We start from the raw sequence: 18,305 nt of genomic DNA, 5'->3' as shown, positions 1-18,305 counted from the left end.
AAATCGGTTAAATTAGTAGCCGCTAAAATAAAATATTCCGCCATACAGGTGTATGTCTTTTGACTTGTGGGAGTCGATTCAAGCAGAAAAATTACTCAAATGGCGCCAGCGGTTGACACCTGTCAATCAGAAGGATTTTTAATGTCTTTCCAATCCCAATAGCATGAAAAAACGTCATTTCTAAATGCAGCGAAAAAAGGTACCTTTTTCGTACTTTTGATTACATTATTTCAAAGTGAGAAAAAGGTACCTTTTTCGCGCTTTTGATAAGATTGCTTCTAACCTCAAAAAAGGTACCTTTTTGTTGTTACGATAACATTGCTTCTTAGTAATGAAAAGATGGACATTTTTACTTAAAGCTTTGTTTTGGAAAAGTGGTAAATGCATAAAAAGCGGACAATTTTGACGTGCAAATATTTTCGATAAAAAGCTAACAATACCAGCATTTTGTGGGAAAAATGGGTACCTTTTTTCAACTTTCAACCTTTTCGACTAGCATTATCAAAAAAGATAACAATTTCGCATTTTGTCCGGTGAAAAATGAATTCAGAAACTTGATTTTCAGCTGTTTTCAACAATGAGAATTAACCTTTTTACAAAAAAGTAGAATTGCCGAAACCTTTCACTGATTATGTTGCTCGAAAGTCAGCGATTTCTGAACTAGATGATTTTAGAACTGGTCAAGGAAGGTTCAAGTAGCTTGAAGTACAAGACAACGTTTCGCATCAGCGATCACACAAGTGATTTGCCGATAAATAAATTTTATGCATGTAGAAATTTGGTCAAATTTTAACTTTTCTGTATGAAAACACATATTTAACGATTTCTGTAAGGCATAATCTTCACTGTCTTCAATTTCAAGTCTTCTGCGTTTGTAAACCGGATGAAACTGGATGGTTTACCCATATATAAAATTGATTTTAATCGAAGCCGACGCGACGCGAGAGGGAAGACTAATTTGTTCGAGACATGTTTACCGCTCGCGGAACATAAACGTTTTTCATTTTTATGACATTTGTTTCCAACAGTTTAGCGTAGCAAAGCCCTTTTTGATAACATAATTACAGAAGGTTTTAATAAATTCGGGCCGAAGTTGGGAACTTTGTATCGAAGCTCACAATTTGATTCGCGAACTCGCAACCTATTTGGCAACTTCGTAACAAACTTAATTTCCCAACGAACTTCGCAAAGCGGACGGCAAAAGTAACGACAACATTATTCTTCAAATCTACATTGTGCAAATGTTATATGTAATTTTTACTACGGTCAGGAAAGCTAGCCTCTCCAAACGTACGCTCGAATAAGAAGAATAAAAAGTTAGTGTTGGGCCTTTTGCTCACGGCGTGTGCGTTGTAAGTAGGGGAGCGTTACGAAAAACGTTTTTAATCCAGGGTTAATTCACAACTCACCAATTCCGCCTCCTACAAATCTAAAATCTTCGAACGAAATCGCTCACTACAACTGTGTCAGATTGCTTCCCCCTTATAAACTACAATTTGATTGGTTCTGATAGTACCTGAAATCTGATTGGTGTGACAAACAAACATACTTCACTGACCCACTGACTGACTGAATGATTACACGGGAACATCATGCCGACTAAGAGCTATTTTTGAAAAAATAACTCAATAAACACTTTCGTATGCCAAAAAAATCCAATTGCAAGACCGTGACGCGCCGTGATCGGTTTTACGATTTGAAACATCATCACAGAGCTCTCGAACAAAGGCTTAACAGTGTTACTTACAAACTAATCAGAAAGGTTCTCCAAGTTAATTACAGCTCCTTACACGCTTTTGAAATTTGTTTCCTCGTAATCTGTTTTTAAAGAAATTACCGAAGACGAGATGTACTTAGCACAAACTTTTGTAAGCGTATTATGTAAATAACTACTGTCAAAACAATATTCCGATATCATGCAACTTTCCTTTTCTCAAGCCTGTTTGATGCAATTAATTTGAAAGTTAAACGAACCTCCAGTATCTCAAGTTGTTGTGTAGTGCTTTCCTCATCCTCAGGGATCTTCTCACATTCTTTCAAACGCTCCTCAGATTCCAAAAGCCAGTTCGTGAACGGTTCTGAACTGTTGACATACTTGCTTGCAGAAGGTTCTATCTCTTCTAGCTTGTCGCCTCGCTTGGTGATCCTTGCCGAGAGGTCGTTCCAGCGTTCATCGAGGTCTTGGAGTTTCTGTTCGAGATTGTCTTTCTCTCGTCCTGGTTTCATGTTATCCAACATCGCTTTTCCTTTCTCAATGACGTGTTCGTGAACTGGTTTGTGCTGATCCAAATCTTTCTCCAGTACCTAAAGAAACAGAGAAACAAGATTGGTATGTGTTCTAAGACCTATGTTTCAATTCATTAAGTCTTTCCGGGGGCGTACAAAATTAATGTCTAAGCAAAGAAACTTCAGAAAGATACCAAAGAGACAAAACCGAGGAAAGAAATAATGAGATTCGGGAGAACATGATGACGGATCAGTTACGACGAATGAATGTAAAAAAATAACACCAACCGTACGTAAGTTTCTTTAAAACTGAGCAAAACATAAAAAATACGGTTAAAACTGACGATAAAACACACACGCAGAAATATAAGGATGGTCAAATGACTTCTGAGCAAATTGAAACTGGCGAGATTTCAAAACAAATATTTTGAGCTTGGTCTATACTGCTCAGGATTCCCCATAGAATCTTGGCCGCTTAACTAAGGGAGCCCCTTAGTTTAGCGGTCAAGATTCCGTTTCCATTTAGTTCCTGAGTGTAAAGCTCGTAAAACATATCGACAGCAAGGCATCACAGCCCTACTTCTCATCCCAGGCCATTGTCCCTTAAACATTAGAACTGCATACCTCAAGCTTGTCTTGCTGGTCGATGATCACCTTATGCCTGGCAGACACGGGTCCTTGAAGGTTCAACCGATTCTCAGTTGCCGAGAGCCAGCCGTTGAACTCTTCCATAGAATCCTTAAGCTCCTGACTCTGTAGCAGTGCTGTCTGTAGCTCGGACTGTCGCGCATTCAGGGCTGAGATGAGCTCGTTCAAGGGTGGCTCTACCTTCTGAAGCTGTTCGTCAAGCTCTTTGTTGATGGAAGGATCTTCACTGCTAAGCTCTTTGATTTTGTCCGCTAAACTCTTAGCTTGGTCTAATGACGCTACATTCGCTTGTACTTCCTCTCTAACGTCCTGTAGCAATTAAAAAAAAATACAACATAAATGCAAAATTTGTTAACTTCCTTACTGACAATTCAAAAAGAATAACGAAATTTTAATAACTTTGTAACGAGTGGCCACTCGTACCCTCGACAACGACAAACTATGAAAACCGGTTTACACGCTGCGATTTGTCGGCGCGATTTGTTGCAAGCAAATTTACACGGTGCGACTCGTCGGACCGATTTTCTTTGCCTTATTTCAATTGCGAGGATGAAAATCGACCCAATTTCTAAAATCTGTGGCACTGCAACAGATTTGTGAAAAATCGGGCCGAGTTTTTTACTGCGCACACATTTTCCTATCAAATCTGGGCCAAATCGGGCCGAAAATTCGTAACCGTGCGCTATAAGCAGGACTGGAAATAACGGCCGCATGATCACCGGTCAAGATGCCCGGCCAAATAAATTTTAGCTCCGATCGGTCATACCTCGTTTCTGGCCGGTCAAATATAACGTGACATTTTCTCCTAATTAACTACACAATGTTAAACCCCCCCCCCACCCCTGAAGCAAAAGCTAACTTTTTTCTGAAGCTGCTTGTTTATTTTAATAACAGATGGGAAACGCAACGTGAAATCTACATCTTTCGAAGAAAAATTCCGTGGCACTTGTATCTAAAATTAGATTTTGCAAAAGTTCCAAAAAGGAGACGACAGATTTTGTAATCTAAGAGAAAAACAAAACAGGACAAAATAACGAAAAACAAACCTGTAGTTTATCCAGCTCTTTTCTGATCGCTTCTGGTTCGCCGCCCACAAGGTCCAATGCCTGAACTCGTTCAGTTCCCTCAGGGAGCCATTTCTGCACCTTTTCAATCTGTTCTAAGAAATCTCCGTACAATTGCAGACTCTTCGAAACTTTGGAGCGGCGCTGGCGAAGACTGGAGCTGAGGTCGCGTTGTTTGTGAGTGACTTTGGCCACTTCCGTCTGCACCTCGGTCCCAGGCTCCGACTGAATGTCCATGACTCGCAGAAGTTTCTGACTTGACTTCCTTATTAGGCGGACATGTTTATTGCTCTTTTCCATTTCCTCGATCATTGTCTAGTGCAGGAAGAAAGGAAAACGCATTTTTTTAGTGCAATGCTTTACATAAGCGCAAGTTATTTTCGTAGTTCAGTTATAAAAAAAAGAAAAATAATAATCTTCAATTAAGAACTCGCATTGTTCCTTATCTCTGCTCTAATCAATTTTGTACCAGTTTAAGGGTCATTGAGCGTGATTAAAACTGAGTTTAATTAACGTAAAACAAGAAATCGGCGAAAAAGGGATAGGTATCAGATGCATACTGAAATGTATTTTTTTTTGCTGAGATAAAAATTCCCTCGAGCCGCTAAAATATTCTTCTCAAGATCAAGATGTTTCAAGCACAGAAATTCAGTCAGAAGAAAGTGTCTCAACTGATAAATCATCCCATCCCTGTTTGAATACTAAATTTCTCTGTCAAAGCTGTATTCTGAACACGCCTTATCAATACGTTTTGATATTTTGTATCACTTACATCCACTTTGCCAAGTTCATCTTCCCATTTGTTCAAGTCCACAGGAGCCTGGGCCTCAACAGAGGTCTCCACCTGAGTGAACACCTCCTGCACCGGCTCCAGTTGGGCCTTGTAAGTCTCCAGGTGCTCCAGAGCGCTCCTCAGGTCCTGCTCGCGTGTCTGAAGTCTCTCTAACACATCCAACATGGGCGTTTGGACTTCATTCAGTGATTTGTTCACTTCATGTGTGGCCTTAAGATCGTCTTTCTTGTCAGTACAGATGGTAGTTGCAGCTACCTCGGCAGTTGTTAGTACACCAAGCTGCGCGTTGGCCTCCTCTTGAAGCTCCTGTTAGAACAATGACAAAGCAACAATGAGCCACTGAGATTTAAACAAAAAAGAAACTTTTAATATTGTGTATGGATCCTCAGAGCTTCAACACAATGGGCGCTATTGTAAAACACATTATTGTTAATTTTCTTAATACTTATAATGCACTTTTTACTGTCTCTACCCCATCCAGTTCTCCAGAAAAAGAACAAGGAGGAAACCGAACAATAAAGAACGAAAAAGAAATAAGACAGTAAGAAACACGCAACAACAAATCGAACCATAAAAGGGGCAATAATAAAAAGGACAAAAAAAGGAAATGTCTGAGAAAAGCAGTAATAAGAAACTCAACTCCTGAATATCATAGCCGTCCAACAGTCAGTCACATACAGAGTACAGACGCGAAGCCGGAAACAAAAAGATCATTTTGTTCCCGTTGTTGTTGCATCTGCTGCTGTTATTGTTGTCGTCGGTCTTCGTTATTGTTAGAACGATATCATGTTCCCGTAAGATATTTTATGTAGGGCTTACAACAAGAAAACCTATATATCCTACATAATTTTCACAGATAATCGCCCAAATTCTATTACGCCACGCCAAGCTATAAACAAGTACTCACTTGGACTTCCTTCAATTGCTGTTTAATGACTTCTGCATCATTGTGTATTGGCTCCAAGCCATCCAGTTTTTCAAACGCGCTCTTAAGGTAGACTCGCAGTTCGCCAGTGGCTGTAACAAATGTTGTCAACTCCTTTACAATCCTCTCGAGTTTCACTATCCGCTCATTGGCGTCCTTACGTAGAGCATTACACCGCTGACTGAGTGCAGACACACGCTGTTTGATTGGCATGAGATCGAGGTAAGCCTTGTCTTCCTCTTTAATTTGATCGCTGATGTTCTCCAGCTGGGTTTCTAAGCCGTAGATTTCTTCTTGAATGGCCTGTTATACAATGAATGCAAAACAACAAGTTGTAATAGCTGTGATTTTCACGCTGCTTATCCCTAGTTTTAAAAGCATGTGGCGACTAGTAAATCCCCACTACCCCTTGGACAGGATGCCAGTCCATCGCAGGGTTCCAGCATTCGCCGGTGCGCATTTAATTTTTCCTTTGGAGGAGAGATAAAAAAGATAAGATAAGAAACTTTATTTAAGTGTCAAAAACCTTGTAGCCTGGAAAATAATACCATACTAATTAGGGGACACTGCTAAAAACTAAAAGCTACACTAATACTAAATATAAATACAATAAAAATATATATAAGTCATATAAAAATGTTATTATAATCTATGATATAGAAAAATGTTTAAATCTTAATTGTTAAAAAAAAAGAAAATAATAATAATAATAATAATAATAATAATAATAATAATTATAATAATGACTTGACTTGAGTGGCACTATGTGCAGCATAGGATGCATCCCTTACAGCCGCTGTCCATTAAGCGAGTTATATCCCTTTTGCGAATACGGTTTGTAAAAGCCTGCAGTGTCTTGGTTGATCTGTCAGCCGTAGAAAGTTTGCCCCATAAATTGAGTCCTAGAGAGCCACTGTGAGAGTACAGTGTCTAGTCCGAGAACACAACACAGTGACCCTGACCAGGGCTCAAACCCAGACCGCTCGATCCGGAGTCCAGCACACAAACCATCGCGCCACTCAAAGATAGATAAAAAAAAAGGCTTCCATACCTTTCACCAACGCCCTACAATCTTAAGACACCCATTTTCTCCTGTTCTGTTCAATGTTTGGAGTTTTTTGACGAGAATCTAAAACGTCTCGTTCGAATGTCCAGAGAGTGGCGTCAAAAGAACAACGTCGTTTTACTCAAGCTTATCGTCACAATCTTTTTCCATTAGTTTTTTTAGTTGAGAGGATGGTCCGACCTCTCGTTACTAATCTACAATTATTTGTCGCTAACTGTACCTTTACATTGTCCAGTGTTTTCTTTCCAGCTTCGATATTAATTCCTTCATATTCACACTCTTCCAATCGCCTTTTCACTCGACCCAGTTCGTTCTCAACCGGCAGCAGCAAGCTCCGGTATTTCTTCACCAGTTGCGCGGCCTCTGACACGTGACCTCGTCTTTCAAGATAAAACTGGTTTACCTTGCTCCACCTTTCAATCATTTCTTTGACGTCATTTTGAATCTGTGGCACACCATCTGAGACCGACAGATCTTGACAGCTTTCAAGCAGATCATCTGAGTTGTCCACAAGGGAGCGGTAGATTGGACGGTAGCCCTCTATGTCCTCTTGCACGAACTGCTGCAGATACTGTTCAAGGAATAGGAAAAAAACATTTCATTTAACACTTGTGGTCTCCTTCCACCCGTTATTTCGGTCATCATATAGAGCGCGTCACAAAACACATAAGTCCTACACTAACAGGCTTTATTGTATGGAAAAACAATATTTTTCATGTTCTTTCAAGGGACCTAAATCTCTTCAAATAAGCATTACTATTATATTCTATGGCAGAAGTATCAAATTCTATACTAGACTTACGCACTATAAAAAACACAAATCATTTTAAATATTTCACACGAAAAAAAAAAGGCTCGTTCATTGTTTAAACTATTTACCATCTGGAATAATGAAAACAACAAACTTTAAGGACTTTCAAGGACCGCATTTACCTTTCAAGGACTTTCAAGGTGTGCACAAAGTCTTTAGGAATGAGTCTGTTTTACTACGTCCACATACTTCGTTCAAACATTTAAGTTTATTTTTACCTTATACGTTTCCATAATTAAGTCACAAGTGAAACGCATTTTAACCGCGTATCATTTTGGCTTGCAGTTCTCTGAAGCCTTCGAAAGCAGCTTTCTTTTTATTGTTGTCTAGGGTCTGGTGTTCAGACCCTGATTTTAATCTTTTCCAGCAGGTTAAACTGATTATGTTTAGAGATAATTCAAACGAGAAGGCTTCACATAATCCGAGATCTATATCGGGCGTACCTTAATAAAAGTCTCTTCTCTGGTCAGCGCATGCTTTTCACAGACAATCATCACGTGACAGTCCGCTACCATCTGCTCGGTCTCTTCTAACCACGGAAGGAGATCACTCACTGATTCGGAGTACTTCTGAGCCAGCGGTACAATTTCCTCCAGTTTCTCCTGTCTTTCTACAGTGTTGTAATATACGTCTGTCCAGCGGCTTTCAAGATTGTTCAAATCCTCTTGAAGCGTTTCACGGTTGGGGCCTGGGGCAGTCTTTTCCAGGACCTCTCGGCCAAGTTTAAGAAGCTCATTGAATACAACTTCTCTCAAGGTGATCTCAAGATACAGACCCTGGAAATGACAAAAAATGTAAAAAAAGGAAATGGTTAAAGTTTGCTTGAAGGACGAAACTAAAAGTTGTTGGTTGGTTGGTTGGTTGGTTAACCTTTTCACTCCAAAACGTACCAACCTTCCCAATAAAAAATGTAGCAAACCTTTTTTTAAATATTATCACTGAAAACGCACACAACAACATACATTAGAAGTTATGTTTAAAAGTTTTCAATTAAATGGTCATTAACTATGTAAGAGCAATGTTGATCCGACTCTTCGCGTGTCAAAGACATAAAACGACAGAATCTTTCTTAATCTTCTCTACCAAATAATATTCCACTAGAAAGCTATCGTATCAATTAATTACCTCGTGATCTTCTTTCTGCTGTTGGACCACCTCATAAATAGCACTGATAGGTTGTAGCTGAGCGATGTTTCTTTCAAAATCATTCAACTGATCTTGCGCTTCACTCAGTGACAGCTGGAAATCTTGACCCTGAATAACGATGTTCTGCAGACGAGCTTGCCTTTGTAATACGTTGGAGTGTAGTCGTTCAAAAGGTTCCTCCACGGCGCTAAACTTATCTCTGACCTCAGCAACAAGCATAGGATCGTCCTTTTCTGTTTCCATAAGGTAATCTGCAATTTCTTCCAGAATTTCAAGCTTTGGGCGTTGCTTCTGGAATTCTTCGTTGAGTGCCTACAAAGATATTTTAAATGTTTCATGTAGTTTAAAACAACAACATATAGCGCCTTGAAACTAAAAGATAATATTTCTTGCTTTTTTTTTACTAACTCTCTTTATTTCCCTCACAAACCTGAGCTCAAAAAGTGGGGGCCAAAGAAACCCTCTTTACGTATTCTCTCTTTACTCTTGACTTGGATTTTTACTATACTGTTTCCCTACCTTGGTGTTTGCAAGCTGTGCCTTTGCCTTCTCGCTGTCCTCACTGACTGGTGACAGCCGACTGATCGTTTCAGCCATTTCCTCGAGCCAAATTTCCACTTCATGCTGTACCTCCATAAACATGAGTATCTTCTCCACGTGTTTTGTTAATCGAACCTGTAATGTAATGTAACAAGTTTTAAAATAATGCCATGATACAAAACAATGATGTGTTCAGAGAGTTTCAAACCTTCTGTCTCTTCAGCTTGCTGACATTCATGTCGTGTTTCTGTGACGCGGTGGCTAGTTCTTCAGCTAATTCCACAGCTTGCTCCACTCGAGGAGGACCAGACATCTCCACAACCTCCAAATCAGCTTTCTGCTCTTCTAAGGCGCTTAGTAGGTCCTATATACCGCAGAAAATAATTAATATTGCGTGTTAAATCAAGAATCTTTCCACTGGATTGCAAATAATGGGTAGGGTGGGTCGGGGAGACGTGCGAGAGAAGCAATCAATCTTCACTTAAACCGCATTAAATAAAGTTGAAAACAATTCCACTTACATCAACTTTGACTAGTTCTTCTTTGCCCTTCTCCGCGTCCAGTCCAATTGCAGGCTCAGACTCGAGATAACTGTCCACATCGACAAACGTCTGCTGTACAGGCTGCAAAGCTTTCTGGTATAGCCCGACACTCTGTTCGGCCACTCTGCTCTGTTTTTCCATGTCAAAGTTTGCTCTGCTCAGCTTATCATAGCGAGCGTTGGCATCTTGTACTTCATCTACGATGTGTGATGTGTCTACACTGAGGGAGTTATTTTGACAAAAGTCCAGCAATGCCTTTGAAGCCATGTTTACAAGTTGGTGAACACCTTTGTGGTTCTCTACTCCTTCTAGAAACGCCTGAAATGCATTTAAAAAATAAAGAAATAGAATATATTATTAAGAAAACTTAACTTGTGAATAGACCATGGAAATTACAGTTTTCCTACTATTTGCTACCATGTTTCTATTTAGCCAAATAGCCAAAACACTATCATAATATAAGACTTAGTTAGGAGGTTAACAGCTTCGAATTCTCTATTAAGCCTAAGTTGTCACGCAATCCTTTTCCCAGCAGCAAATATATACCCCCCCCCCCCCAAATTTTTTTTTTTTAAAAAAAAAAAATAAAAACCCCCCCACCCCAAAAAAAAAACCCCAGGCGCAACAATAAATACACTCGTACGTAACATAACAGATGCCTGTTACCTGTGCGTCAGCTTTCTGGCGAGCAGCACTCTCTTCGTCACGTGGTACTCTCTTCAGTGACTCAAGTTTATCTTCAGCACCATCCAAATAAAGCAAGAACGCGTTCATGACGTCATGGTATTGCTCTGCCAGGGGCTGGATGGAGTCAAGAGTCTGTTTCCGCTGTGTGGATTTCTCAGACACGTCAGAGAAGCGTCGATCAATGTCTGCCAACTTGTATTTGAGCACGTCACGGTCCGGTCCGTGCGGCATGGACATCATTACATTGTTAGCGGTACTGTCTACTTGTTGGATCACTGGTTGTTCGCTCGCAATCTCTTTGCACAAACCCTACGGGAATTAACGATATCAACTGTATTAACTAACCTGATTAAGATTTAGAAAAACACTTTTAAAGGAGAACGAACGATAAAAAAAAAAACAAAATAACATTTGGACTTCTTCATGTCCTCATTGTCAAGTTCGTTTTCCCTTCTTTTTGTTTCTACTTCGTCTTCCTTTTTACACTTTCTTTTTCCCATTTCTTATAATCTAACAAGGGACGTTCGCTGATAATTAACACAATGAAATTAAAAAAAGACGATAACGGCACATAAAATTTAGTTAAAGTGCGCCAAGTGTAAAGGTAAAGCATGAAAACTCGCTTTAAACAATAAGTTTTAAAGTTCCATTTAGAAATGCAAAGACACGCAAAAGCCGTAAATTCGTACGGGTTTTAGTTTAAGAAATATACGGTGCAGTAACATTCAGTCCATTTACTGTATCTTTTCGTTTGCCATCCTAAATTTAACTCCCTAGCAGTGGGACAACAAGGTAAACACACGCGTCATGCCAAGCGACACAACCAATCAAAATGTACCTCTTGATCTTGCTTCTGTCTGTTAACTTTGACAGGCTGCAGTGCAATGGGTTCCTGCCGGCTTAGCGTCCTCTCCATCTCTACCAGCCAGCGAATGACGTCAGCAAGCGACGCGTCCAGCTCCTGGGTCTGAACAAGCTTCATCTGCAGTTGACCCACTCGCTCTACCACAGCGGCATAGAGGATTTCAAACGCCTTCTGTAGCGGATCCAGCTTGGTGGCAACTACAGAGTCTACAGTCAGTTCCTCGGAACACACCTCCACCAGTTTGTGCCCGCTGTCTTCAGCTGACAGCAGCAGCGGCTTGTTCTTCTCAAGGTCGTCTTGTAAGTCCTAAAATTGTAAGTATGGTTGAAATGACTTGGGCAGTACAACGGGTATTGTAATGAGGTAGCGGTAGTTTTTTATATCGTAAACAACTCAAAAAGAGAAATAGGATCACTTGGATTAGATTATATCTCTTTAGACATAAATTCCTTCCCGGCGAAGAACAATAAACGGAGGTATATGCAAAAAATAAAACAAAGGCAACGTGTTCGGACCACGAAATAGGAGAGATACACTGTTGCTGATGGTCTATTCTCCTTCGCAAGCGTTCTCTTGCCTCGTCACGCAATCTCTCCGGTAAAAGACAGCGTTACTCGCCATTTGAATGTCAGCAAAGGTGGATCTTGTTTTGACGAACGACTCGGGAACCTGAAAACCATTATGACAACTGGTGCTCGACAAGTTGCCTTTCCCTATACTCAACTGTACTACTGCACTGCAAAACGTAATATAAAATTTTCCAACATGACGATAAGTTTGAACAAGTTAAAAAGACAAATGATTAGCTTGACTTGCCTCTGCTTCTTTCAGTTGTTTCTTGATTTCATTCGGGACAGAGGAAATTGGCCCAAACTGTTGAACAACACTCGACACTCTAGGAAGCCATGACTCAAACTCGTCCACAGCACTCTGGAAATCTTCCGCGTTCTCAATCACCTGCAAACGAAATAATCGGCGAAAGTGTTAGCTCTTTGCGGATTGTATTGAAGGAGATGTTGTCTATCAAAAACTGCAAAGCAAAAAGCATAAAAAAACGGGTGGCAAAAGCGACGATGAGCCCATACAGTCCTTGCAAAACGATTGAAACAAAATTAACAACTTGTGTAAAAACAGGATTCTCTTTGCAAAACTTTGAGTTCTTAGACCCGCGTCGCTCAAAAACTATTTAATACATCGGGCTCAAACTTCTAGGGACATGCCCTTTCAATATTTAGAGTCGATTTTTCTGTAGTTCCATCAGAAACTAGAGGGCTTTTTTTTAAAGGCAAATATTGTAAACAAATGATTCGCCTATAGCCCAAAGTTAGTTATCTTCCAAACTAAACGGACTCAAAATACAAGGATTACGACTTCGCCTGTCGCGCTGTACCTGTTCAAGCTTGATTTGTTCAAGTTCTAGTTTATGCAGCACATCTTTGTAAGTGGCATTAAGTGTGGCTAGCTCCTCCTGTAAGGGCGCAGAGTTCACTAGCTGATGATCTACGTCATGTACGAGCATGTGACCTGTCTTGTTTAGATACTCCAGTTCTCCTTTGGCATTCTCAACAACAGACCTCAATGTCTGGAAAAAAATAACAGTGTAAATATTTACTGGCTGTGATGTTCTTCTCTCACGCTGTCACGGTGCTCTTAGTATGGGGCGGGTTCTTGTGATCTTGGGTGCCCAGCTCTAAAAGCTTTTATGAAAGCAAAGTTATACAAGTTCCCAAAGACAAAAAAGGTGCGGGCATCGGCTCTGCTGAGCACAGCTCTGTTAAACTCTGTACTGACCTTTACTAAATGGCAAACTGACAGCGTTGTTTGTGAACTTTATTCACTGTCTCAGACCTCAGATTACTTTGAAATGGCTTCATTCCTAAAGGTCCTTAGCTATGCTGCCGGAAATAAACTCCTGCATATATTTCGCGCCAAAAAGTGGGCACCCACTCACCTTCAGTGTATCTCTGTTGACTTTTGCTTTGTTAACGTCTGCCCCTGCTGCACTCTGGGATGCCAAAGTAGCCTCTGCGCGGTTCAACAAGTGGTTGACTTTCTCCAAAACGTCTTCGTACTGTTTGAGTTGCTGTTGAACACTGTCAATCACATCTCTCTTTTTCGTCACGACGGTTGTCATGACTTCCCAGCGATTGGCTACTTCCTGGTTGAGCATCTTAATGGGTTCCAGTCCTTCTCTGATGTTTGTTGCATCACACGCGTTACTTAAGGCTGTTGCCGCTGCCATGAAAAACTCAAATACTGGTGTGTGGTTGACTACGTCTTCACGGAGGGCCTGGACAAGATACAAACGTTCATTGGTTAATCGAGAACTGAATGAATAAACGCAACTTACTAACGAGACAAACTAGTGCATTTAATACACAAGGGCTTAACTCTGATAATTTAACACTAAATATGCATTATGAAGAACCGAATCACTTATTTAACCTTTTAGACTGACCACCTATCAAATTTCTTCTCACAATATCAACACTTATCGAGAGAAAAGGTTTTGAGACTTCAGTAATAAAATGATCGCCAAAGGGAAATTGCTTTGCTCTATTAATAAATTCTCCCAACCAAAGCGATAAGAAAATGTATGGAGGTCAGGCAGAAGAATTTGTATATGGATGTTGGGGCTAAAAATGGAAGACATCTTGACAGTTAACCGGCAGCCACTTAAGAGGTCCTTGGATTCAGCAGATTAGAACTTATGACCGTTGTGACGCTGGTGAAAACGCTCAACTAGGGCTCGACGTTGCGACCTGTGGGGTCGCCAATGCGACTAGATTTGATTCATTGGCGACTAACTTTTCAAGTCTGGTCGCCAAAGTGGCCACAAAGATAATTTAAATAATGTTTTTTTATATATTTTCGTAATTCCCTATTGACTGAAGTTTATGTTTAATAGCTGTTGAAAGTATTCTTCTTCTAGCTGCTTGTTTATTTTAATCATCGCTGGGAAACGCATGTGAAATCTACATCATTTGATAAGCAATTCCGGAAGTGACATCTGTGTTTAAAATTAGATTTTTACAAAATTTAAAGTTCCAAAAAGGAGAACACATGCTTTGTAAAAATCACAGACAATCATGATTAGGAAAACAAAACAGGCCAATTGGCCTATAGCAGATGGCCTCAAGCACTGAAAAGGTTATGTGCCATTTGCAAAGTTTGAGCCAAAAGACAAATACAATGAACCAGCTAGACATATAAAGAAACTATTAAATGCAAAATCACATCATTCATTCAATGAAAAATAGCTCTGAAAAATGGAAAATTAAATAAAACTGCATTCAGCAATTGATTTTTCAAGTCAATTAAAACATTCAGGAAAATAAAAAAGAAAATACAACTTTCATTAAAAGAGTTTTGTTTTCACCATTCATGAACATGAAAACAAGACTAGACAGTGTAATCAAATTACATTTCACACCAAATTTGCATAAACTTGAACTTGCAAAAAAAGAAGTAGTTGGGACATAAGAATGAAACCTCGCTTTAATAATTATTGCATTATGATCTGATTGTTATTTTTCATGTATCACCTTATTTGAAAGTGGTTCTCATTGATGAAAACAAAACGGTTTTTCATTGCAACGTGCTCGTAGTATTTATAGACGTGAAAACATTCGCTTAATTAAATTACATTCTGCACGAAATATTTTCTTTTCTTTTGTCCCGAAACTTTTGAGAAAATTGAAATCTTTGTTGGGCAGTATTGCATAAAAGGCAGTTCATAGGATTGAAAAAAATAACCTATTTATAAAAGAAAATTTTAAAACTTTATTTTGCCTAATTTTGATGGGATTAAGGATTTTCAAAGACTGAATAAACGGCTGTATCTTGTCTATCTCTGTTCGACCTTGCTATGGTTTCCAACGCACTAATCTTTCAACATGAATAAAAGCACCGCAGTTTAATTAATATTACGGTATAGGACAGACGGCTATCCATTCTGAATGCTTGCCTAGGCCTTGCAATATTGAAGTTACAAGTCAATATACAGATCCTCTGTGCAGTAAAAAAAATGTTTTGGGAATAAACAAACCCTTGTGAACATATTTTCCAGGTTGATTAGTGAAAAATAATGAATCAAAGCCTGCAACATTGTTCTTATTTTTTCTACTTAAGTAAATCTAAGAATTGTATTTTTTTTCTATTCCCCTTATAGTTTAGGAACCAAGCAAAACGTAGCAAAGTAGTAACATGTTCCGTTTTACTTATTTTGCCCCCCCCCCCCCCCCCCCCCCCGGCTACTCTGGCGACTAAAGTTCTTGTTCTGGCGACCAAATCTGAAAACTTAGGCGCCACCTGGCCCCAAGGTTTTTTCCTGAAAGTCGAGCCCTGATATTTATTTATTTATTTTAATTAGGGGAGACAGATAACTATAGAGCTAAAACAACTGGGAGATAGACAACCGTGAAACGATGAGCTACGTGAAAATGATAACCATTTTCATAAAAGGCCTGCCTAAACTGGGAACATTGTTGCGGAGGCAAATGTTCCCCAGTTTAGCCACGCGGGGAACAGATGTTTTGGAAACAAATTTTGCTTTTTGTTTTAGGAAAAAAGACAAGAAACAATCGTTCCGCAACAATGTTTTCTAGTTTAGCCAGGCCTTTAACAACTAACGGTTTAAAAGTGCCGATTTTCACTTGGTTTCTTCGTAAAAAGGGTAAGTAACCGCTCTGTTATCGCATTACTGCTGTCAAAAGTACGAGATCGCAACCAACCAAATTCATGACTCACCGCTAGATTCCTGTACTGGTTGCCCACGCTCTCGGAGTTGCAGGGGACTGGGGTGAGGTTAATGACTCTCTGTTCAGTTTCTCTGAGCCACACTTGCAACACGCGGTACGCGTCATCATAGTTCTGCGCCAATGGGAACACTCGCTCAATAACAACATGCCTGTTATCACTCCTGTGTCGCACACCTTGCCATAGAGTACGTGTCGCCAATACGCGGCTTTCGAATTGGTTCTTCTCCGGGGTAGCATCGCTCTTTGCAAGGAGGCTCTCGGCCGCTGGAAACACGTAGTCGGAAATTGGACGAAGGCGACCAACCTCGCGAACAACAATCTGAAACAGGTATGACATGTTGGTGGATTAACAATCCAATGATTACTGCAATATAACAGTCTGAGATAACAGATTCTCTCCTGGCGTCAGCTTCAGAGCGCACAAGAAAGCAATCGAGTTCAAAAAATTTTAACATACTGGTGACGTGTATCACAGCATGTTATTTTCATCAAACCATACGATGGTAATTGTGTGAATAAGAATAAGGAATTAATAATTCCACTGTATTACTTCAGTCTGTTGTTTTAGCTCCTATTTCTTTAGAGAAAGTATTTGAAGTTCAGCTCGCCCAGTCTGGCCATTTTTGCTTTGGTTTCCCTCACTAATAAACGGGTTTCAAACCGAAATACTACAATGGAATACGCTTGCATATTGCGCGCGTTCTTTTGTCAGGATAAGATGTCATTTTGCACGGTAAAAAGGCTCAAGGCATTTATACAAGAAAATGGTTACCTAATAAACTAAATGTAACCAAAATGAAAAAAAAAAGCTCAAAAAGTTATTTGAAAGTGAAACAAAAACACACGTACACGCACACCGCACGTACATCATAGTACAACAATGGTGGGCTTACCTCATGAGAAGCCCTCTGCTCTTTAATGACGAAAAACTCGGCTGAAACAGGTTTAGCTCGTGTCAGAGATTTATCCAGCTTCACTACTCTTTTATCGAAATCATCTAACGTGTCATACACTCGCTGCTTCTCGGTCAGAGCTGTTTCTAATCTTCGGCGACGGTCGCACAGTTTGACTGTCACTTCGTTAATCGACGACTTGGCTCGGTTGATGTTCGAGTGAACTTCGCTGATGACTTCGGGATTGCCATTGTTTTCTCTTATGATCCACTCGCCGGTTTCTTCCATGGTGTCGATTTTTCGTCTGTGAATCACAACCTCCTCCTCGAGATTCTAACAAATAAAACAAAGCACGACTTTTTAAAACATGTTTGACATGTTATTACTTTCGGTAGTTCGTTTGTTTTCGTTTGGTGTCATACCCAATGTCATACAAACAACAACTGAAACCAAAAATAGAAAATTCTGTATAAATAGTACAAAACTAGTCAATGTACGTCATAAAAAGAGAATTTAGCCAAACAATCTTCAATTAACGGGAAAAATTGAATCAATTTGGAAGTTTGGCAAAATTACACACTTTTCGCTTTTGCGTACAGTTTTTCCTCTACTAACTATGGTTTCTCGCACAAAAAACTACGACACAAACTTTTTGTGCAATGTGCATTGAAACCTGATATAATCACGTGTCTCCATTAGCTCAGCGTGAAAACGAACAAAATGAAGTTCAAACGTTGAATCAGCATTTACGTTTTTGTTTCGTTACCCTAACCGTACCTGCACGTGTTGCAGCTGGTCCCGGATGTTCTCCAAGTCTGTTACAATGATCTCCACTGACACAAAACTCATGATGCCCATCACCTTTATCTCAACCTCTTGACCAGCTCCCTGGAAAACTTCCACGGTTTTGATGTACTTCTCAAGTTTGACTTTTCTCTCTTTCAAGCGTACCTGACGAGAAAAAACAAATCGTAAAATTTAAACAAAGCACAAGATCGTACTTTAAAACTCACACATCTATTAGCCCGTCCAGAAATAATTCTATGAATGTGGTAACAAAAAAAACATATACCCTTCACCCTTCCCTTCTTTTTTCTGCATTTCTGTTATCATCAAAGGTAATGAAATCAATGCTTTGATTAACACCAGACTTTAAACACTTACAAATTACGTGTACAGTTTTCAATATTGGTTTTTGTTGACGCATTACATAACATTCCTCTTTTCCCAGTTAAAAACCCCGCTATAAGTCCCCTCCCGCTACCCGCTATCTCCTCCTATCCCTGCACATTTAAGACCACGACGCCCTCTATTCAGATTTATAAGCTCTTGAAGGGGG

At 39.8% G+C, this 18,305-nt stretch overlaps 1 protein-coding gene across 1 annotated transcript in view; it reads right to left on the bottom strand.

The window, feature by feature from the left end:
- Nucleotides 1–18,305, bottom strand: part of LOC144645973 (uncharacterized) — a 140,293-nt gene that overhangs the window by 44,602 nt on the left and 77,386 nt on the right. The window contains 19 exon segments of the mRNA XM_078505487.1: nt 1,975–2,304; nt 2,851–3,183; nt 3,921–4,253; nt 4,711–5,037; nt 5,639–5,959; nt 6,943–7,293; nt 7,977–8,309; nt 8,659–8,991; nt 9,199–9,354; nt 9,428–9,583; nt 9,741–10,079; nt 10,428–10,757; nt 11,287–11,619; nt 12,130–12,270; nt 12,704–12,895; nt 13,265–13,603; nt 16,063–16,392; nt 16,967–17,299; nt 17,744–17,917. Coding sequence (XP_078361613.1) covers nt 1,975–2,304; nt 2,851–3,183; nt 3,921–4,253; nt 4,711–5,037; nt 5,639–5,959; nt 6,943–7,293; nt 7,977–8,309; nt 8,659–8,991; nt 9,199–9,354; nt 9,428–9,583; nt 9,741–10,079; nt 10,428–10,757; nt 11,287–11,619; nt 12,130–12,270; nt 12,704–12,895; nt 13,265–13,603; nt 16,063–16,392; nt 16,967–17,299; nt 17,744–17,917 — 5,484 coding nt within the window.

This window comes from Oculina patagonica, chromosome 3, assembly GCF_052425735.1.
Source record: "Oculina patagonica isolate OP01 chromosome 3, crgOcupat, whole genome shotgun sequence".
Lineage (NCBI taxonomy): Eukaryota > Metazoa > Cnidaria > Anthozoa > Scleractinia > Oculinidae > Oculina > Oculina patagonica.
Note: the sequence above shows the minus strand (reverse complement) of the source record. Positions and strands in the feature narration are given on the sequence as shown.